This window comes from Squalius cephalus (genome assembly GCF_949319135.1).
Source record: "Squalius cephalus genome assembly, chromosome: 22".
In the NCBI taxonomy this organism is placed as follows: Eukaryota; Metazoa; Chordata; class Actinopteri; order Cypriniformes; family Leuciscidae; genus Squalius; species Squalius cephalus.
The window spans coordinates 15,464,023-15,487,884 of record NC_137143.1 but is presented as its reverse complement, the minus strand read 5'-3'; the positions used below and the strand labels follow the sequence as shown (position 1 = coordinate 15,487,884).

At 37.1% G+C, this 23,862-nt stretch overlaps 2 protein-coding genes across 3 annotated transcripts; one reads left to right on the top strand and one right to left on the bottom strand.

The window, feature by feature from the left end:
- The first annotated feature begins 426 nt into the window (after positions 1-426).
- Positions 427-10,726, top strand: rbbp7 (RB binding protein 7, chromatin remodeling factor). The gene is made up of 12 exons (XM_079856803.1): positions 427-615; positions 1,064-1,208; positions 1,291-1,436; positions 2,261-2,434; positions 4,500-4,615; positions 5,410-5,570; positions 5,885-6,011; positions 7,741-7,818; positions 7,908-7,984; positions 8,144-8,201; positions 9,727-9,837; positions 9,954-10,726. Exons 1-12 carry the CDS (start codon positions 600-602, stop codon positions 10,020-10,022), a joined length of 1,278 nt encoding a protein of 425 aa, XP_079712929.1. The 5' UTR covers positions 427-599; the 3' UTR covers positions 10,023-10,726.
- Positions 10,727-11,134: 408 nt separating this feature from the next.
- On the bottom strand, positions 11,135-22,969 carry txlng (taxilin gamma). Of its 2 annotated transcripts, none has more exons than XM_079856801.1 (9): positions 22,902-22,969; positions 21,518-21,761; positions 21,273-21,364; positions 20,455-20,625; positions 18,437-18,631; positions 16,938-17,057; positions 14,755-14,922; positions 14,166-14,261; positions 11,135-13,439 (listed from the first exon to the last, which is right to left on the bottom strand). In XM_079856801.1, the coding sequence occupies exons 1-9, from the start codon at positions 22,950-22,952 to the stop codon at positions 13,131-13,133; spliced, it is 1,446 nt and encodes a 481-aa protein (XP_079712927.1). In that variant the 5' UTR covers positions 22,953-22,969; the 3' UTR covers positions 11,135-13,130. The 2 variants fall into 2 exon arrangements, with proteins under 2 accessions (XP_079712927.1, XP_079712928.1); XM_079856802.1 differs by lacking the exon at positions 22,902-22,969 and adding an exon at positions 22,627-22,699.
- Positions 22,970-23,862: the final 893 nt, after the last annotated feature.

The following is a 23,862-nucleotide window of genomic DNA, read 5'->3' as shown; positions in this document are numbered from 1 at the left end:
TTAACCTGTTCGATTGAATTTTGAATCTATTGAATGAACTGAAATTAATTGAATCAATTGTTCACTGTTTTTTGGTTTCATCATTTCCTTTATTGTTCCCAGTATTATTATTAATAATAATAATAATTCATATGAATTTCAAATTCAGAATTTCCTACTCAAAGCCATTTGCTTTTGGACATTCAAGCATTTTTTGAGAACCAAGCAAATTGTACAAACAAGACAGGTACGTTTTAAATCGTTAAAACATAGGTATATTCCATTTGACTTCATGAATATAATAATCAGCAATTATAATAATTGAATTAAATACTAATTTTTATATCACTAGTTAAACGCCACCCAAGGCCATCTGTAAGTGATTTAGTAGCTCTTTGTGAATCGGTTTGACCAAATCATAAATAAGAGTCGGTTCAGAAGAACGACTCGCTAGTGAATCGGACAGCACCAGCTAGATTTTGCGCTTTTGGGATGTGCGAGCTGGTGTTGTAAGTGACGGAGTCGTGAGCGCAAAACCCTAAAAACCTGTTTTTTTTCTGCTTTTTGGCTTTAAACCTCACAATTCATTCAGTGGCTAACCCGCAGAAAAGCACGCCAAAATGGCAGACAAAGAAGGTAAACTTTTTTCGTTGTGATTTACGTGCATATTTTTTTTCTTTGGCAGAGTTTGCTAGCTTTAGCCTAAAGTGCTAATGGATGTGACCCACATTTTAACATAAGAATGAATGAGTGTCACAACCTAAGCACGTTTTTACCAAGTACTCACGGTTGACTTTGGTTAAAGCCTCTGGCATTGATAAATGATTCTACTAACTTGAATAATACAGATAATGGTTTCTCAAATCAGATCGAAATGCTGTTGTTCTCCAAGTTCCCTCCATCATTCATAAGCTGCAGTTTAACTATAAGTTGAGGAACTTTACCATGTTAAACTTCAGTTTCTGCTCATTTATTAGAATACAGCAACCTTTTGCTGCCCACTGCACTCCCACAATGCATTTATTGAGAAATGTTCATTTGAATGCATTTGGCCTGAATCTATCCTTCTGTTCTCTCTTCTCAGTGTATGATGATGCTGTGGAGGAGAGAGTAATAAATGAGGAATACAAGATCTGGAAGAAAAACACCCCGTTCCTGTACGATCTTGTCATGACACATGCACTCGAGTGGCCGAGTTTAACGGTGCAGTGGCTTCCTGATGTGAACAGGTAATCCGATAACAAGCCTGTCCACCTTCTGAAACATAACAGATGACTAGCATTCGACAAATCAATGTCTATCATTGTGCAGGCCTGAGGGAAAGGACTATGCGGTTCATCGGCTGGTGTTGGGCACACACACTTCGGATGAGCAGAACCACTTAGTCATCGCCAGTGTCCAGATCCCTAATGACGATGCTCAGTTTGACGCGTCCCACTACGACAGCGAGAAAGGAGGTTAGAGCTGATCTGACTATAAATGAATGCTAATTTTGTATTTTTTGTGTTGAAGTCATTATACTAAAATCAATTTTGTGTATGTGTTTCTTCAGCAGGTATGGTCAGGACGTTGGGGGGAAATCCAGATTCAGTTCTTTCCACAAATATGATGCGACCACATGCATTTTTGACAACTTCAGAATGTGATGGATCTTTTTTATACATGTATTTAGTGTTTATATGGGTGTTAAAGGGATAGTTAAGTTGAAAATGTAAAATCCTGTCTTCATTTACTCACCCTCTTGTTGTTCCAAACCCATAAGACTTTTCATTTTTGAAAAAACAAATTATGATATTTTTAATATTTAAGACTTCCTCTATTGAAAGTAAAATTTAACCAAAATGCCAAGCTTCAAAAAGTATATGAAGCCACTGTAAAAGTAATCCAAATGAAAGGCAGACACGGTTGATCACTGTTTATATGTGCAGACTAAATTAAATCTGTTCATCATATAAACCAATCGTGTCTCTTCAGAAAACTTGGATTAAACCGCTCGAATCATACAGATTTCAGGTTTAATTAGAAATATCTTTTGTGTTTCAAAGATGAATGAAAGTCTTATGGGTTTATGACATGAGTATGTGTAAATGATGAGACAATTTTCAGGTTTGAGTGAACTAACCCTTTAATACCAAGTGTAAACTGGGCCAATGAATTTGAAAGTAAATTTTTTATTTAGTTGAATGCTTGAAACTGATACTTTTCACAAATAAAGCTGATCAAACTAGGACAGAGATCAGACGTTGGACGATAATGATTGTATATAATTTTTCCCCTCCAGAGTTTGGAGGGTTTGGGTCAGTGAGTGGAAAGATTGAGATTGAGATTAAGATCAACCATGAAGGAGAAGTGAACAGAGCCAGATACATGCCACAAAACCCCTGCATCATCGCCACCAAGACCCCCACCTCTGACGTGCTGGTGTTTGACTACACCAAACACCCATCTAAACCAGGTCAGTGGCTTTCAGTTGATTCAAAGAAGCCCTGATATATTTTAAAGGTACACTCTCTAACTTTTGGCCCTTTAGTGGTTAAAAAAACCTGCATGCATTTTGCGGAAGAACATTGTTTTAGTTGGGCTTCAGTTTTGTGTGACTACGGATGAATATACACTTCTAGACTTAAAAGAAATATTACCAGTTTAGATGGAAAGGATCTCAAGCTGACTAGCTGAAGACGTTACTGTAGCTTTACCCATTAATAATTATAACCCAGACACGGTTTCTTGAAAATAAATTCAGCACAGCTACAACAACCCATAATGAATTGACCCTTCACAGTAGATAATGCTTTACAATGAACTCTGTTAGACAGCTACACAAAGCTACACACTTTTACAACATTTCAAATCCCTCAGTTCTCACTATCTCTGAAAAGCCAAGGCAATGCTGATTCTTGTTTTATTACGAGTTCTCTTTTTGCCAGCAGACTCTCCTCTGTTCTGCATTTCTTTTTTAAACGGGTGATTCCCCGGAGGTTCGAGATTTAGCTGCTTTATGTAAATATTTCTCACCCGTTGTGACAACTAACCTATGCCACTCTCACACCATATACGCGGCGCGTCAAAGTAGCCAGAGCAACTTTTCTCTATTTACGGATATGACGAGACATGCATGGGTGAGTGACGTATGTACGCTATTTCCAATGAAAACCATCCCACCAGGTTTAAAATATGAACACTTATAATAGGCTTACTATAGTTAATCAGGGTAAGACAAAAACAGGTTTTGGAAGAAGAACTGATGGTGTATTGACTCATTATCTAAATTTTGTTCATTTGGAACAAAAAAGTGACAGTGTATCTTTAAATTAGGGATGTAACTAATAATGATTTTTAATTATCGATTAATTGGTTGATTGCGTCTTCGATAAATCAGATAAAAAGAGCCAAATTTTATTTAAAAGTAAGTTATTCTTCCCAATGTTGTCCTTTAAAACATGCAAATTGAAAGCAATGAAACTATGTGGACTATGATATACATTATTTGCAAAAAAAGGGTTTAAAACTTAAAATTAAGTGGTAAAACTTGCGCACAGTTACTGCACTCATGAAAATACAAGTACTTGTATGTTTAAAATGCTACATGTGAAATAAGTCCAACAAACTGCATGTTTAATCTAACAAAATTTATATACAAAATGTATCAGAATTATTTCTCTTAAGCTTTCTCTTTTGTTGTTTGATTTACGTTGGCGACACAAACTGCTGCGGGTATATTGGGCTGCTGTCACTTTAAGATGAATGCATGGATCCGATATAATGATTCACATCTGTTTTCTTTCTCAATTGTTTACAACTCATAACCGACTGTGTTTACGAGGATACTCACAGAGACGGGCATTTTGACTTAATTTTGCGTGTACGTTCAAGCTCAAAAGAAGAGAAAGAGACCTGAATTCGGTGCTCACGCGCTGTTTGCGTGGCTCTGTGTGCGTGCACAGAAAACAGTGCGCGAGTTACAGTCTTCTTGCGCTTGATGTTTGAACTGACAGGACTTAAAAACATATGCAAATGATAAACTTTCAATCTATGATGGTTAAACTTAGCAATTAATCGAATCACATGCATTCCGAACTGGAACCGATCAACTGCGATCCCTATACTTGACATTGCACATCCTGCGATGAGACTATGGCGGATACACACATCGCAATATCGCAAAATCAAAAATGATATATCATGCAGCCTTAGTTGAACACCTCACACTTTATGCTGAGCTCTTAAACTGGACACAGCGTGTTAAATACTGAGTTTGTTTGAAGCTTCTAAGCTCATGTCTAGGACAACTTTGGTCCCGCATCAGCTAACACTCTGGCCTCCATTATTTTTCAGGTGCGTTTTTGTTAAGAAAATTGTTATTCACTGCTGTAAAGTGACGTGACTGTCGGACAGCAACGCGATTAATCAATAATCCGATTAGTCTATTATTATCGATTAGCCTAGTTGTTGCAGCCCTATATTAAATCATTTGTGAAGTCGCTTGCTTTGATTAATATGTCTGAGTTGTCCATTTGCAGACCCCAGTGGAGAGTGTAGTCCAGACCTGAGACTGCGGGGACATCAGAAGGAGGGATACGGTTTGTCCTGGAACCCCAACCTGAGTGGAAACTTACTTAGTGCATCAGACGACCATGTGAGTGATCTCAAATTCAAACTGACCTCACATATTTCGATACCACTTTTTCCATGTCCAATACCAGTAACGGTACTGCAAGCTTGGTATTGGATTGGTAGAGGTATCGGCAGATACTCATTACAGTGTTTTTTTCTTGATCAGTTTATAAAATCTATACCTGTTAAAATCTTAAAGGGGACTTATTATGCCCCTTTTTACAAGATGTAATATAAGTCTCTGGTGTCCCCAGAATGTGTCTGTGAAGTTTCAGCTCAAAATACCCAACAGATAATTTATTATACCATGTTGTAAATGCATTTTTGAGTGGAAGGAAAAACATGCTGTTTTCATGCCTGTGTCTTTAAATGCAAATGAGCTGCTGCTTTCCAGAAGAGGGCGGAGCCACTACAGCTTGTGCCTCAGATACTCTGACAAAAACATCTGTTTGGTTTTGATTATCATCTGAATTTTGCTTAATGGGTCACCTTTAATTACCTTTAATTAAAAAAACCTTGCAATTACATAAATATAGGCTATACACACTATAAACAGCATTTCTTCACAATGTACGGTGCAGATTTTTAATAGGACAACAAACATGATAGATATGATAAAACAAATAAATAGGCTAACTATTATCTTTTATTGCACACAACTATCATGAAAAGCTTTAATGCAGAGCAGCACAAAAGTGTGTTGATGCGCATCCCGCAACATCGCTTTCACGGGCGAGATTCCCTCCAGCATTAAAAGTCTGTTTAACTCAAACAAACTTGTATGATGTAGGATCATGTGTTGTTCTTCAACTTTAGACAATCTGTCTGTGGGATATCAGTGCTGTTCCAAAGGAGGGGAAGATAGTAGATGCCAAGACCATCTTCACAGGGCACACAGCTGTGGTGGAGGATGTGTCCTGGCACCTTCTACATGAATCGCTGTTTGGCTCTGTGGCTGATGACCAGAAACTCATGATGTGAGTAAGCAAAGCGTACTGGTCTCCCTCTGCTGTGCAGGAATCAGTGAAACTGTAGGACTTTTTTTTTTTTTTAGAAAAAGAGAAGTAATTAGTAATTACTAATTCAGTAATTACTCACCCTCATGTTGTTCCAACCCCGTAAGACTTTCGTTCATCTTCGGATATTTTTGATTAAATCTGAGAGCTGTCTCACTTCTCCATTGACTTCTATGTTATTGAAACTTGCCGGCCCAGAAAGTTAGTAAAGACAATTTTTAAAATAGTCCAAGTGATTTCAGTGGCTTACACGATGAAATGTCTGTCTTCTGCAGCTGGGACACACGATCCAATAACACATCAAAGCCCAGTCACTCTGTGGACGCCCACACGGCCGAAGTCAACTGCCTGTCCTTCAACCCATACAGCGAGTTTATTCTGGCCAGTGGTTCAGCAGACAAGGTCTGTACATGTTGCGATCTACATAATCACACATGCACACTCATCTGTAGGAAGAATTTGCTTTAGAGATCCTTCCTCATGCGGAGGGGACACAATCCCCTTAAAGAGTTAGTTCACCCAAAAATAGAATTTCTCGCCCTCATGTCGTTCCAAACCCATAAGACTTTCGTTCATCTTCAAAGCACAAATTAAGATATTTTTAATGAAATCTTAGAGATTTCTGTCCCTCCATTGACAGTCTACAGAACTACCACTTTGACCCTTTAAAAAGTTAATAAAGAGATCGTAAAATGAATCCAGATGAATTGAATGGTTTAGTCCAAATGTTCTGAAGAGATTTGATCGCTTTATATGATGAACAGACTGAATTTAGGCTTTTATTCACATATAAACAGTCATCAACTCACACATCAGTTGTGGTAAACGGAAGCTCAAGCATGTTCGTTTGACATGCGAGAAACAATGAGGTTCATTCTCGCATGTCAAGTTCGGTTGAGCTTCTGTTTGTGTTTGCTGATCAATGTTTATATAAAGCCTAAATTAAATCTGTTTATCATATAAAGCGATCGAGTCTCTTAAAGGGATACTCCACTTTTTTTGGAAATAGGCTAATTTTACCCCAGAGTTAAACAGTTGAGTTTTACCGTTTTCGAATCCATTCAGCCGAACTCCAGGTCTGGGGGTCCCACTTTTAGCATAGCTTAGCATAATGAATTGAACCGGACAAGACCATTAGCATCTCTCTCAAAAAAATTAACAAAGAGTTTCGAAATTCTTCCTATTTAAAACTTGACTCTTCTGTAGTTACATCGTGTACTAAGACCGACGGAAAATGAAAAGTTGCGATTTTCTAGGCTGATATGGCTAGGAACTATACTCTCATTCCTGCGTAATAATCAAGAAACTTTGCTGCCGTACCACGGGTGAAGCAGGTGTAATGATATGACGCAGTGCATGCCGCCTGAGGTGCTGCGTCATATCATTACGCCTGCTGGACTCATGGTACGGCAGCAAAGTTTCTTGATTATTACGCAGGAATGAGAGTATAGTTCCTAGCCATATCAGCCTAGAAAATCGCAACTTTTCATTTTCCGTCGGTCTTAGTACACGATGTAACTACAGAAGAGTCAAGTTTTAAATAGGAAGAATATCGAAACTCTTTGTTCATTTTTTGAGAGAGATGCTAATGGTCTTGTCCGATTCAATTCATTATGCTAAGCTATGCTAAAAGTGGGACCCCCAGACCCGGAGTTCGGCTGAATGGATTCGAAAACGGTAAAATTCAACTGTTTAACTCTGGGGGAGATGTAAAATGAGCCTATTTCCAAAAAAAGTGGAGTATCCCTTTAAAATTGGAATAAACCGCTCAATTCATATGGATTAGTTTACAATCTTTTTTATAAACTTTTTGAAACATCAAAGTGGTAGTTGTGCAGACAAATCTTTCAGATTTCATCAAAAATATCTTCATTTGTGCTTTGAAGATGAACGAAAGTCTTATGGGTTTAGAACGACATGAGGGTGAGTAATTAATAACAGAATTTTCATATTTGGGTGAACTATCTGTTTAAGCCCAAAGTACACATCAGTTTTGATGTATGCATACAGCCTAATGCATAAACTTTTAAAGTATACTCTATGTATTTAATAGTGTGCATGATTCAGAAAAAAATAACAAAATGGTTTAAAAAAAAAAAATGACATGCTCACTGTTTGTTTATGGCTGTAGACTGTTGCATTGTGGGATCTGCGCAACCTGAAGTTGAAGCTTCACTCTTTTGAGTCACATAAGGATGAAATCTTCCAGGTAACTCAAGATTCTGTTACAATATAACAACATGCAATCCGTAAGCAATAGTGTAGTTATAATAATAATAATGCTGATGCTCTTGACAGGTCCAGTGGTCTCCTCATAACGAGACCATCCTGGCCTCCAGTGGCACAGACAGACGCCTCAATGTTTGGGACCTGAGGTATGGCATTAATACTCTTTTATAATTGATCCTGAAAATATACTTTTTTTCTTTCTTGATGCTCATTCCTGGTTTAATTTGAACCGTTCATTTGTGCTAACTGTATCCACAAATGCTTTTATCATATATTGATAGCATCGTTACATTTATGTCCTTTAGTAAAATTGGAGAAGAGCAGTCTGCGGAGGACGCCGAGGACGGGCCACCTGAGCTGCTGGTGAGTCGAGATAGATTTGCTGAAAATATTTATTGTGACAGATAGAGCTATAATGATATGATTATTGATAACTATTTCAATACCACAGCAAAAAACACACTATTGATCACACTCTATTTTAGTATAAAGTTGAATACAAGTGTACATAACATATTTAATTAATATATATTAATTGATAATTAATATAGGATTATATATTTTACATTTTTGGGGGGTTTGTAAGATTGTAATGTTTTTGAAAGACTCTCTTATGCTCATCAATGCTGTATTTATTTGATCAAAAATACAGTTTTTGACAGTAATACTGTGGAATATTACAATTTAAAATAACAGATTTCTATTTAATATAAAATGCAATTCATTCCTGAATAGCAAAGCTGAAATTATCATCATTACTCCAGTCTGCAGAGTTACATGATCCTTCAAAAATCATTTTTATCAATATTGAAAAAAGTTGTGCTTCTTAATAATTTTGTGGAAACTGATGCATTTTTAAGGATTCTGATTGAATATAAATTCTAAATGGAGAGAATCATTCTGATGAATAGAAAGTTCAAAAGAAAGCATTTATTTAAAATAGAAATATTTGTAAGAAATGTATTTACTGTCAATTTTGATCAATTTAATACATCCTTTCTGAATAAAAGTAATAATATCTTGAGTAGTGTTGTCAGAAATGGTAAATTTAACTCAAGGTAAATGGGGTCCAATATTAAATCAATACATCGATACCATCTGCGCTTTATTGCTCTCTGTTCTCTCCGACAGCGAGTTGACACACACACACACTCACTCGTCTCAATGCACTCTGATAGTGTTGGTGTTATAGGGCATGAATTTCAATGTGGGATTGTGGGTATAGCGCATAATTTTACTACTACTCAGATTTCACAGTCACAGTCAAAGCGCACACACATAAAGTTGCCTCTTAAACCGCTTGAGAAAATTGTCAAAATGCTCGTCTTGGCGAGTATTTACATAAACACAGTGTCTTGATTGAAGGTAAACCGAGGAAAACGCATGTGTATCAGTGTATTGGATCCATGCATTCGGTCTTAATGTGACAGCAGCCTAATATATTCCTGTTAATCAATGAACAAAAGAAAAGAGAAAATCACTCGCTGAATAACTTTTTACTTTAATTGTAAGGATTAATCTGTATTTATTTTTTACAATGAAGACTATCCAGTGTTATTTTACATTTGATTACTTCAATTTCTGTAGTATTTCTTACCTGATGTGTATCATTTTTGAAGCTTGAAAATATTGATAGAATTTCAATGCATGTACAAAAATTGTGAGATAATATTGAAAATATCTATATGGCAGTATACATGTAAATAATTTCCCCCCATGGTATGCAATATTGATATATTTCAAGGTATCGTTTCGAAGTTAGAAATTCCATTATAATGAACAACGTATACGGTACTACTGATCCTGTACAAACTTTTTTATTTTTTCTGCTTGGTATCAAAGAGCCAATTTTGACAGTCTAATAATCCACTTTTGTTTGTTTTGGCAGTTCATTCATGGTGGGCATACAGCTAAGATCTCAGATTTCTCCTGGAACCCAAATGAACCCTGGGTAATCTGTTCTGTGTCAGAGGACAACATTATGCAAGTATGGCAGATGGTAAGTACAGCAAAACTGTAGATTCTTAAGATTTCCATTTATTTTGAGGATGTTTTTTTTTTTTATGTATTTGATATTAGGACTTTGCACTGATATCATAAACTTCTCTCGTTTAGGCTGAGAACATCTACAACGATGAAGAGCCAGACACCCCCGCGTCGGAGCTGGAGGGACAGGCGTCATAACTGATCTCATTAAAAATCTACAACCCTTTCATGGCTTCTTACTCCAGCTTTTGCTTTTCAGCATTATTCAGTAAAATCCATCCTCTTACTTTCTACTCCATACATAGCAGATACTTTATCCATCACAGGGTCCTTCTGTAGACTAAAAGGTTCAGCCCACACCCAGTAGAGAAGTTTGTCCTCAGATGGTTTGGAGAAAGACTGCACCACTTGTTCAATCACTTCTGAGAAGTTACGGCCTGGTGTGGCTCATCACAATTCAAATTTGTTTTTGTGCATAAACCTTGGTGTCAATTTGCAATAAATCTTTTGTAATAACTTTTAGAATGATTTTGTATTCCTAAATTGTTGATAATTTTCTGTACTTAATTCACTTATGAAAATAAACTACAGATCAACTGTTGGATTTTTTATTTTTTGGACATCTGAAGCTACATATTTTGTGTGAATGCTAATTTTTATAGTAATTAAATAGTTACATAGTACTACTGTGTCTGGGCACGTGAAGATGAGGAGAAACAAGGCATGACGAAGGAAGATTCTACAAAACTGTTTTATTGAAAAGCAAGACAGAACTACAAGAGCGTTGTACAATCTCAGAGGGGTCACGGGCTGAGCTGGGGGAGAAAGAAAAGCTCTCGAGCTTCTTTCACAGTATGTCTTTACCTGAAGAGGTAGATTTATTGCATAACCTGAGAATCTGCAGTGCCAAAAAGAAAGCAGTAGCGATACAAATGACTACCAACAACTCCACAAATTTAGAATGAGCATGACCCCAAATACAGATGTATGTCTCAAAATAATAGCTCACAGACTTCTGCAGGTGAGAAAATATTTGACTGAGGTGAAACTTACATCAAGGAAATCTACACAAATCAAGTGCTGTTCTTATAATAAAAATCAACATTCTTATCCAAAATTTGAGATTAGATAATGAAAAAAAAAAAAAAAAAAATACAGGATTTTTATATAGAGAACAAAAACAGAAGTGATGGAAGCTGGTGAAGATCTACATTTCCATTGTTGAGTTTTACAGTTTGGCAAGTTAAACACATTCAGACCTGTCAGCCAACTTTTGCAGAAAACATCTTGCACTTCTAAACTTATGTGACTTTGCAATCATCCATTAGGTTACAAAACACATATGTGGTTAGTTCAACTAAAAGTAGATTATCATGTTCAATGAGCACTGAATGAAAATGCTGTATGAGTTTTGTTGGATTCAGTGTTGAGGAATGTACTGGCCAGTGTGAGGTTCAGATCAGAACATGAACAGAAGCAAATGTTATAATGGACCTGAAGAGGCAAATGTTTCTAGACCCTGTGTCCTCGACGTGATAATGACCAGTGCTGGGTTTCCCAAAAGCATCGTAAGCATATAGATAATTGCTTCCACAAATCAATTTAGCTCACGATTTTTTTGAGAAACACCACCGAGATCTTAAAGGGCTGTGAGGCTGTTAGTTTAGACAGGAAATTGGCAACTTCTACATTCATAAGTTCAGTTCTCGACATATAGTTTCACATTAGCAATATTGAGAATGTTTGCAGCTCTTCAGAACACTTTAGCATTGAATGTAAAGAATTGAATAACAGACATTTTATAGTTGTTCATTAGAAAGTCCAAAAAAGAGAATCACATTCAGAATATTCAGTATCAAATGTGTCAAGGCCCCTTTTAAAATGAGAAAGTTTTGCGTTGTTAGACTAAAAAATAATAATAACTACTCACCCTCATGTTGTTCCAAACCTTTGACATAAAAGGTTTTGAATTTTTTTTTTTTTTCTGTTCATACAATGAAAGTCAATCATTAACTTTCATTATATGGACAAAAACAGTTGAAAATCTTTGGGAAAAAAAAATTTCGTCATACAGGTTTAGCCAGACATGAGGGCAAATAAATTATGATATTTGGATGAAATACCCTTTTAACAAAAATAAAAAATCCAATTAAAACAAAAGCTATTATTAGGACTAATCAACAGCAGAATCAGGATAATAAAACCAACCACAGGAAGGAGATTATCAACTAATCTTGTTCTTTCAGCAAACAATATGCCATTATTCAAAAAAATCTTAAGTATTAAGAAGAGAAAAGAAAAAAAAAATCAACCAATTAATAAAAACAAAAAAACATCCAACTGGCTTGAAGTGGCTTGGAAACCCTGATTCAATAAAAACTACCCTGTTTCTTACATAAATGGGTTTGCAAAGTTGAAGTGAATTTTAACGTAATATAAATGCACGTGGCATTTTACATTTTCTGTTGGTAATGCGTTTCTCTTCATCTGTCATACAACAAAAAAGTCCCTATCGTAGAAATTTCAGAGAGACTGTTTGACCCTAGTATTTCACATAATTGTTGGAGATGTAGCAGCCTTTTTCAAAGCCAAACTAGCCCTTAATCAGATTCTCATATGAAAACCAGTCACAGGCGGTGAGAAGTCTTGACCCCTCTCTTATTTATAAGACATGTATCTTCCTTTAAAAGTCCATTTCATGTCCATTTTAGTCAAAGCAATAGAAGCGTGACTTGTCATGAATAAGTCTTGGCTCTGACTCAAAGTGCCAATGAGAAGGTAAGTGTGTGTTAATGTATCTCACCTCTATTATTAATGCCCTGTTTCTCCAGTCTCAAGGTTATCTGGTCATCTAGAGCTGGACTGGCTAGTTGACTATGTACGGTTATTATAGCAATATTAAACATTATATGCATCCAAAATGATTTATTCAGATTCTAGAGGTCAGAGCGAAGAGCTACATTTTATTAAAGAGAAACGAAAGATGTGCAACCACAGCACAGCTGAACAGGAAAGGGCTGGAAACAGATTGGGGGGAGGCGAGGGTGGAGAAAAAAGAAAAAAATATATATACGAAACAAAGCTGCATGGTGGCCGCCTTGGACCACATGACCATTTCCTACGAAAATACAATGTGATAAAAAACAGGGAGTAAAAAGTGCTCGATTACCAACGTATAGAGCAGTCAGCGTCTTCACTAATGTCCTGCTTTTTTCTCACATATTTTATGATAATAATTGTTAGACAAAAATATATACCTCCACAAAGAAAAAAGAAAAGAAAAGAAAGGGCACCAGAAGGCCAGGCTCAGTCGTCAATGAGTTGTCTGGATGAGGTGGTGCCTGATTCCTCAGGCTGAAGCCCAAGTTTCTCTGTTTCAGGCACCAAACCCTCCATCTCTCCCTCCACCTCTCTCTCCATCTCTGGGTTGGAGAGCACTTGTGGCTGGGGGTCAGGAGGCCCTGTACCTTCTTCCTCAGGATCTTTCGCTGGGACCTGAAGGGCCAGGAGTTTCTGGTTCAGGTCGTTGCGTTCTCTCTGCAGGGCCCTGCAAAGCTTCTCCAGACGATCCAGTTTGCCTTGGAGGGCCTTGTAATTCTTGTCCCGCACTGTTTTCTACGAGACAAATGAAAGTAGCAATTTCAGCAATCAGCAAGGGCACATTAAATTGATCAAAAGGGACCGTAAACATTAATAATGTTGCAAAAGATCAAATCAATTAATCACAAATATACGCTGCTCTTTTGAACTTTCTATTCAAACAAAACAAATCATGGTTTCCACAAACATTAATCAGCAGGTTTCAACAGATAAAAATAAGAAATGTTTCTTGATCATCAAATCAGCATTTTAGAATGATTTCTGAAGGAGAATGTGTCACTGAGTCTGTAATTAAAATTACTTGTAGATTTACAGTACAGTACAGTACATAAAAGGGAAGAAACAACTTTGTTCTACAACTTTGTTGCAAGCAGGGCGGGGCCAAGAGCAGTGGGAATGGAGCGAGGTTGGTGGCGCGAGTGCTAATGAGCATCACCTGTGCACCACACCGGTCTCAAGTCCCATGGAGGAGCACCGGAAGGATAAAAGGAGGAGTGACGACAGTGAAGGAGGAGAGAGGACCAGGCCTGGACTTTATGTTGCCGCTTTATTTTAGTTAATGCTGCAGTGGTCCATGAGGAGCTGCTGCTGCTGCTTTACTTTCGTTTTGTTCTCTATGTTTATTTTATTATTAAAGTTATGTTTAACATTCGCCGGTTCCCGCCGCCTCCTTCCCTGAACACAAACCTTTAGTATATGCTGCGGGTTTAAAAAACACAACAGCTCTATTATTCCTCTCACCTCTTCTGCCATCTGCAGTAGAGTCTGGTTGTTAGTCTCCCATTTGGTCCTCCATAGCGTGGTCTCCTTCTCAAGCTTCTTGATCTTCTTTGTCATCTGATCAGTCACAGAAAATAGTTTTTTTATGCAAATCATGCCTTTCCATAAAATAATTATAACATCATATTTTTCAAGCATTTCTTTGATTGTCTTTTAAACAATAAGTACTAATCACTTCATTGTCCGAAAGCTTTATGTTTGGAATAATGTGAAAATGTAGAACCAAATGAAATGTACCAGTTTTCACAAAATAAAGTAGCTCAACTGTTTTCAACACTATTAATAAGAAATGTTTCTTGAGCAACAAATCATCATATTAGAATGATTTCTAAAACATCATGTGACATTGAAGCCGGGCATTAAAAAAATCAGCTTTGCATCACAGGAATAAATTACATTTTTAAAATATATTAGAAATAGAAAAGAGTTATTTTAAATTGTAATATTATTTTACAATATTACTGTTTTTACTGTATTTTTTATCAAATAAATGCAGCCTTGGTGAGCACAAGAAACTTCTGCTGAGACTTCACAGTTCCTGCACACTCACTTTCTCCATCTCCTGTCGGAAGGTGGTGAAGACCTCGTTGCTTTTAGCGAGGGTGGTCTGAAACTCCTCAAACTTGTCCATGTACAGAGTGAGCTGCTGCTTTAACTGATGCTCCTGCTCCTTCATCAGCTCACATTTATGTCTCGACTCAGTCGCATCCTTCAGAAGCTGAACAGAGAATATAGATCAACCAATCAGCATTATGATGACAAGAGTGATTAGTAGGGTTGGGTATCGCTTGAATTTTAACAATTACGATTCTGTTTATCGATTCCAATTCTTATATATACCCAATTTCGATTGCAATAAAGTAAAAAAAAAAAGACTCAGTAACTAAAAAAGAACAAATAAACAAATTAGCAATCGCACAAATAAAAAACAACTGAACAAACACTTAAAATAAACAGTGTTTTAAGATTTGCAGGTATTCAGGTACAGAAACTGTGTTCAAATGTAAAATAACACTGCATTTTATAAATGAAATAGGGCTGCACAATATATCGAAATTATCTAAATATCGCAAATGTATATATCGCAATATGCATATAAATTAAATTTAAATGCATATAAATTTAAACAAAACGCATTAAAGACATTCATTCCAATGAACTGCCGTAGCCAAGGCGACATCTAGTGTATATATCTATGCACCAGTCTGCGCACACGACACACAGCAGGATGCGCTCGCGCCCTCAGATCATTTGGACGTGGTTGTGTTGTAAGAGGTAAAAACGATATAAATACTGTTCGTTTTCTCACACAAACCGCTCGTTTCGTGTCTTAGGCCATCAATGTGTACTAACGATGGGGAATTGTTTAATTTGGACGATGGGGAATTGTTATAATTTGGACTCTGTGCATGCTCTTTGAGACCGTGACCATAGACCTGCATGATATGACTGTCAGACAAGAACGGTTTGACCTAAAAATATCAAAATTGAAACTACTGAGGAAAAAAAGACACCTACATCTTGGATGCCCTTGAGGTAAGCTAAAACATACCAAAATTTAATTTCAAAGTGAACTATCCCTTTAAGCATTATCGTATCGCATATCGCATTATTTAATTAGTTATCGCACATCGCATTTTTCTTCAATATCATGCAGCCCTAAAATGAAATGTACATTACAAATATAGTTACAAAAGTTATTCAGTCAAGAACACCGAGTGAATATTGTCTTTGTCTTTTGTTGTTTGATTAACGTTGTAATGGAGACGGCAGCAGGAATTTGAGGCTGCTGTCACTTTAAGAGCTGCATGGATCCAATATACTGTTACACATGCGTTTTCTTTATCAACCGTTTATGTTCACTCAAGACAGTTACGACAGTTACGACAGTTAACTGACTGTTACGAGAATATTTTGACATATTTTTGAGTGTATTTGTCCATTCAAGTGCAAAAAAGAAAGAAAAGGAAGGAAGAAAACTCAGTTGAGTATTGCGCATTATACAGTATGAGAGGTGGCTTTTTGTGTGCACGTTTTTGGATATGTGTGCAGCACAGAAAACAGCGCATGGGTCTTCTTGCGCTTGAATGGTTTAAAGTCATATTAAAATGCACACAAAGTAATCGATAAGAGGAATCAAAATGAAAATTTTATAACAATTATCCGATTCCTGACCTACAGAATTGGAATCGATTTTTGATTCCCAACCCTTCTGTTTAGTCACATGTAGGGCTGCACCATTAATCGCAATTTCCATGTAATCGCACTTAAACTGATTTGACTTATCGCGATTTTGAAATCGCAAAGGCTGCGATTATTTTTTATGCGCAGTTTGTCATTGATGTACGGCTCTGTAAACGCTGCTCCATCTGAAAGCACTGGGTTTGAGTCACGCATAACGTGCATTTGAAAAAGCAGCACGCATCAAAATAATCGCAGCCTTTGCCAAATCGCGTGCGGTTTTATTGCGATTAATTGTGCAGCCTTAGTCACATGTTATTTATAGCTTAAATGATTAGCTCAAATAAACTTGGTTGCAGAAGTGACCAAACATGCCAGATTTCATGTCTCATACTTTAGGTGGTTTCACGTCAACCAAGCAACTGCCATTGTTATGAATGGGAATGCTAAAGCTTTAGCCACATATTATAGATCTCCTTGGTTTGAAGTACCAATCCTTCAGGATTAAGCCCAGCACAAAAACAGGATTAGGATTATTACAAGGATACTCACAAACTCTCTTTCTCTCTGCTGTTTCTCCTCCACCTCTCGCATCAGTTCAGCCGTCCGCTGGAGTTTAGCATCCACCAGCTGCTGTTGCAGTTCCTTGTGTTTGAACACCTTGTCGATGTGCTGGGTAAAGACAAATGTCACATTCATATTATTCTTCAAAAGATGTGCAAGGATTCCAGTGCCATCCATTTCTAGATATTTTAGCTATAGAAAAACAGTCCATTATGCTGCTTGATACTGCAAACTAGTATTTGTTGTCATACAATTAGGGGTTCAAACGCAATGCGCTGAAACTATTGTTTTTGTAGGGATTTTTAGGGGTTCAAGTGCGAAATGCTGTAGCCAATGAGATCGGACAATAGTGGCGCTATAATTGTTAAAAAGATTTAAAAAACCATATATTCCATCTATAATGTAGGTGGTTACAGGCTTGCTAAATAAAACGTTATACTTTTTTTTTTTTTTTTTGCATGTGCTTAAAACACTTGAACCCTGTTAACTGCTGCTTGCATCTATATTTTTAATTCATTGTAATCATAAACACACTGATTCGTAGTGCAAATCATTAATTATCAGTAATAAAACTCTAGAGGGCGCATGCTGATGGTCAACTGATGTGAATTTTGAAAAATCTGCTCAGCTGTTATTCAAAGCCTGAAACGCCATGACCAATTTTAAAGTATTATCTTTATTTGTGATAAACTCACATGTTTCTGAATCCACATTAAAGCCTGATAAAGTGATCATTTGCACTACCTGTTAAAAGTTTGGAATAATCAATATTTCTTAAAGCTGCTGTGTAATATTGTGATAAATATATTATTCGAATTTAAAAAAACTTTTTTTTATTTTAATACACTTTAAAATGACATTTATTCCTGTGACAGCAAAGCTGCATTTTCATCATCATTACTCCAGTCTTCAGTGCCACATGATCCTTCAGAAATCATTCTGATACGCTGATTTTCTGCTCTATTAATAATGGTTCTTATTATAAATGTTGAAAACAATATTAATGTTTTTACTGTATTTTTGATTAAATAAATGCTGCCTTGTGAGCATAAGAAACTTCTTTCAAAAACATTAAATCACCGGCAATGTACGTTACGCATAATCCTGCATACATAGATGTGATTATGTGTTTATTCAGTGAACACCAGCTGCATCATAATGATTTCATTTGAGGTTGCACATTTGGTATGAGCTCAACATGCAAAACATCCTCAGACACTGCATGTCTGAGGAACACGTTTAGAATTAAGCAAATATAATGTAAAACCATGAAATGAAACAGCAGCAAATATTCTTGGCTGTCACATGTCCACCAACCCAACCAGCCATGACTACTGAAATGTCATATCTCAGAAGCAATATGAATGAATAAAACATCTCAACATTTACAGAGTACAGAACAAATGAAACCTCTGCACCTCATAATTCTCTGAGGACTTAACCAGAGCATAACAGCCATTTTACATATTTGACAGATATTGCCTCACCTCCTCCCGGAGCTCGTACTGCTCAATGAGCTTCTTGAGTTTCTCAGCCAGCTCCATGTTCTCCTGCCGCAGTTTGCTGTTATGCAAGTTGTGCTGCTCCATCTGGGCCTCAATCTCATTGAGCGTCATCTGGAAGTGCAACGTCGCCTCCTTCCGCCGCTCCTCGTACTCCCTGAACCGCTGAGCGTTCTCCTCCTGTTATCACAATGGTTATCTGGTTAAACTTAAGCCTGGGACACACCAATATATCAGTTATATTGATAACTTTCTTCATTTTAAGCAGCTCATGTTGTTATGAAAATAATAGCGTTTTGGAATGCTCAGATAGGTTACAATAGATCAGCCTTCTGTCTGTGCTGTCTTGACTTTCTTGCTCTCTTTCGCTTTAAAGGCCCCTTGAAATCAAAATTATGATTTTTTTAGCTTGTAGTATGAATATGTTTCCCTTAGGTTATGAATAAGCTGGTGTGTTCCAAAAATGTTTTCAAAATTCGCATTTAGGAGATATAAGCATTCAAAACTTACAGTCTCTCGCTTCCGCTAAAATGGATCACGTATTTTTATGACATCATTGCGGTCTTCAGCTTCTCATCACATCTTCTGTCCAATCAAATGCTCTCTAGAATCTAAAGTGTCCCGCCCCCTTATGCTATAAATACCACCTGGCCAAAGCGATCTTTGACTGGTAGTGGGAAGTTCGGATCATTTTACTGACTCGGATCTTTGAATCTCGTTCATCAAAATGAACGAATCTTTTTTCGAGTCATTTCGTTTATTTCAGCAGAATGTATTTAAAATGTTACATGTTAATAGCCAAATTCCCCAAACACATCAAATGTTGATCGCATTTAGAATAAGAAAAAAATTGCAATGCAAGGAAAAGGCCAAATTATGAGAAACAGAAACGATTAATTCATTTATCTGGGTCTTCAGCCTATGCAGTCCGTTAGATTACCTCTCCTCCCGATCTGAGTCTTTCATTTATCCCGGGACATCTTCATAAACTGAGCTATGCAGTCTGTAGTAACGGATACAGAATTGATTAGTTCACGTTTCGAGTCTATCGACCTCAGGTATGAGTCATTCGTTCATCACGTGACAGCCCCATATAGGCTGGGCTATGCAGTCGGTAACGGATACAGAATTGATTAGTTCATCTTTTGAGTCTTCGGGTTCGAGTCATTCGTTCATCACGTGATAAAAGACCGAAAGACTCAGACCCAAAGACTCGAGAGATGAACTAATCATTTGTCTTTTCGTTACTGACTGCATAGCCTCTATGGCACTGACAGGAAGAACGAAAGACTCAAACCCGAACCCGAAGACTCGAGATGTGAACTTAATCATTTCTTTTTCCAGTACAGAACCTATCGGATGTTGCGCATGCGTGGTCAACACAAAAATGAACGAATCGTTCATGACCGACCCATCACTATCTTTAACAAGTCACGGAGCAATACGGGTTGGAGATGTGTGTTCAGTTGCTCAAACGCTCAAGTTTTATTCAGTTTTCCAACTGTATGTTGGTTAAAAATTAATTGTCTAGAATTTATTCACACCTCTACTATTGAATCCAACGTATCATCAGCGTTCGGATTCGCTTCCATGGTGCTGTCAAGTACGAATTGCAGTCTGTGAGGTAAACTAAACGCTATTGGCTATTTGAAAAGGGGGAGGAGCCATTCAATATGTCCCACCTTAGCTTCCAGTTTCAGTGGAAATTACATCAATGCATCATACAAAACTGCTTGTTCCAAGGCACTTCAGTGGGCCTTTAATTCTCGTGCACTGACTCGTTCGCTAAACTGAATATCTAATCATAGTTCCCATTCTCACCAATGGCCCCAACGCAGATTCAACATGCTGAATCGGGCAAACTGCCACCGACTTGAGCCTGACGACAGCGGACGAGTGGAACACACCGCAAAAACTAGCCCGACAGAGGCTCGCTGACCGTCGGCTTGGTGTGTCCCGGCCTTAAGACCAACATGAATCTTTAAATCAAATGTGGGCTCTACCTTCAGGGTCTTGTTATGGCGCTGAAGCTCCCTGCAAAGACTCTCCAGTTTGCTGCGTGCCAGGACAGCCTTGCTGTGCTCGCTCTGCAAGTGGATCTTCTCCTTCAGCACCTGGTTCTGCTTCTTCTGCAACACCTTCACCTGTTTCTGCATGCTGCGACTCTCCTCCAGCTGTCCCAGGAAGACACATTAGTATTTAGTCATCATGCACTGAAATTTCAGCAACCCAAAATATTCAGCCGAAATGAATTGACTGTTTCAATGTCTATTTCATGCACACAATGAGGATTCAACGTCTAGCCTATTTCTAAAGTAGCAAAACTAGAAAAAAATTGTTTTTAATTTATCACCAGGGAACACGATATCCTGAAGTATCCTGAATTTGAATACCAAATTCAATTAAAAGATTCCTCTAGCTCAAACAGTAAAGCATGGTGCTAGCAATGCCAAGGTCATGGGTTCGATTCCCAGGGAATGCGTGAGCTGATAAAGAAAATGTATCCTTAAATGTAAGTCACTTTGGATAAAATCATCTGCCAAATCCGTAAATGTAATTACACAATTAACCAAATTTAATTACCAAAACCTTATTTTCAGTTTTCAGCTAAATTAAAACGTACATTTTGTTTCACTAAAAAATGCATTTCAGCACGTCATATTACTATTTCATATACATGAATTGTATAATACTTGGAGAATAAATCATACGTGTTTGGATTGCAAATTTAGTTTTCTGAGTGAACCCTCTCTGTAAAGACATTAATTATGAAATATGTCTATTGTTGTGCAATATCATTTCTCTAACCCCAAATACATACCAGGTCTGCATATTTCTTACAAAGGGCAGCAAGTTTCTCTTCTGGGGTGGCTAAAGTATGAAGCGCCTGCATCAGCAACAAAACCTCTTTGCCTACGACAAAAAGGGAAGAATAAAGCATAGAATAACCTGTTAAAATGAGTCATCCTATCACAACTTTAAAAAAATCTATGGCTTAAAGTCATTTGGGGCCCTGTTTATTTATTGCATGAAACCTGAAACATTCCTTTAATGGTGAATACTAACCGAAGGATTTTTGGTCCTTGGTTTTCTCAGCGTTAGGGTCCAACTCCCCATCGAGGGGGTCAGGGTTGCTATCTTCCCTTCCTGGCGTCTCCCCTCTTTCCTCCTCACTGCTCACCAGCCCCACAAAATCTTCCATGTTATCCTGGGATGGAGTCTCCACATCCAGAGGTGAACTGCTCCCTTCAACGTGTCCCCTGGCCTCTAAACCGCAGACCCCGATGATTTCGTCCATGACTTTAGTGCCCTGATGGTGTAAATGCAAAAAAACTTTTGAAATGAATTTAAGTTAACCAAGCTAACACTGACATTAACCCCTGACTCACTGCATTTAAGTTGATTTAAGTGACATATTGCGCATCCAATACAAAGATGCCTGTTCTAGTACATTGGCCAAGATTTTTATTGCGAACAAAGCCAAGTGCAAACAAACTCAGTATATACAGGAACAGACAGATGAACACGTGCTGCATAGACTGCACAGGCTCACGCGAATCTGGCTGTCTCAAATCCCAGTGAGCTCCCTACATAGGCAGCTTTTTGGGGGCATCTCTCACACGTCTGAAAAGAAGCTCACCTCACAAGGGTTTAACTTTGAGCCACAGCCAGAAAGTTATATTATAACCAGAACAAGCAAAATTCGAGGGAACGGGTTAAGACATGAACAAATGAGACCAATGAGGCATTTATTCAAAGCACGTGCCAACTAATAATCTGTGCAACAGAAAATGCGTCAACACTGACAATTACATGAATATTAAATGATTAAAATTCAAGCGTACGTAGCTTTCCTAACATATACTAGCAGTCTATATTGTTTATTTAGAAATATAATTAATTATCATGTTAAATTTTATGGCAAGCCCCTAAATGAGTGGCAAACGAGCCTCATATTCATCAATTTCCCTGGGTTGAGAGTTTAAAATGTCAATTTATTAAGGGTATCAAAGCTCAGATAAAATATTAACACTAAAAATAATACTGTCGTGAAATCAGTAAAGCTGTAAACCTCAGGCTAACTCGCTAACTCCACATTTACCCTGTTCATCACACATGCGCGTGCATTCAACACATTTATTATCTTATCACTGATTCAAAATGAAAATCCATACCGTCACTCTTATGTCAGCGCTAAAAGTAAAACACTTCGCTATTGTACATCGCAATGGTTAGCCTTGATGTTTTGATAGCGTAAGTTGAAAGTGCTTTTTTTAAGTTGGCTTGTCTGCTGGTTAGCGGGCTAAAGCTACTTCCTTCGTAAATAACACACATTTATGACGACAGTTTCCCTTCCTGTGCGTGTAGCAAATCTTTCATAGCGTTAGACATGTTAATGATGTTATATCTTAAATAAATGCTCAACAGTGAGCAGGTTGAGGTACGGTACCTGTGTGTTTTCAGTGTTTAATTCGAGCCTGGCATCTGAGTGCGTCGCCATGTTGTGACGAAATACTGAGAAGTGAAAATAAAGGCAACTCAGACTGGATGAACACAAATAAAAATCAAGTCAAACATATTTATTATATATACAAAAAGCTTTATTGAAAAAAAAAATCCAACCAGTCATTAATTTTGCTATTATTTCATTTTGTTATTTTATTTTGACATGCTTTAAGTGCAGCGTATCGCACACCTGAACTCACACACGTTCACTTCTCATGTATCCTATTATTATACATTCACATACAGTAAATGTAGATAGGCATCTTATTTTTAACCGTGGATTAAACTTTCAAAATTTAAGACAGACTGCACATTTTTTCTCATTCCCATGGAGCTCTGATGGATACTTCAGTGCTCTAGTCTATAAAGAACAGACGAAACACTAATTATATAACCAACTTATTGCTATTTCCTGCATTTGGCTGAAATGTTTTCTAATATACATATATAAATATGTGTTTTTCATAATACGAATGAAGATAGCAAAAATGGGATTTGAATGGAAAATTATTATTTGTTAATGTATTTTAAAACTTTTTATATCTCAATGTTTTCCCTATCAAAGTTAATTGTTCAGTCTTTATTTTACTAGAATGCTTAACATCTTGACTTGGCTCAACTTACCCCTAACATGTCATGTATGGGGCAAGTTGAGCCATAGACCATTTAGTTTTGTTTTTTTTAAATCGTATTTTATGGCCATATTTTTAGATACTTAATATAATTTCATAATAATAATTTCCTTCATTTCAGTTGTTATGAGAAACCCGTGTGCCAAATGGGGTTTTGTAAACACAGTGTAATGCAGCACTCAAACAGTTAATTAGTTAATTACAGTGATATTTCAATTTGAATATGATTTACAACTGTACAATTTTAACTTATCGCATTTATTCTGAAATTGC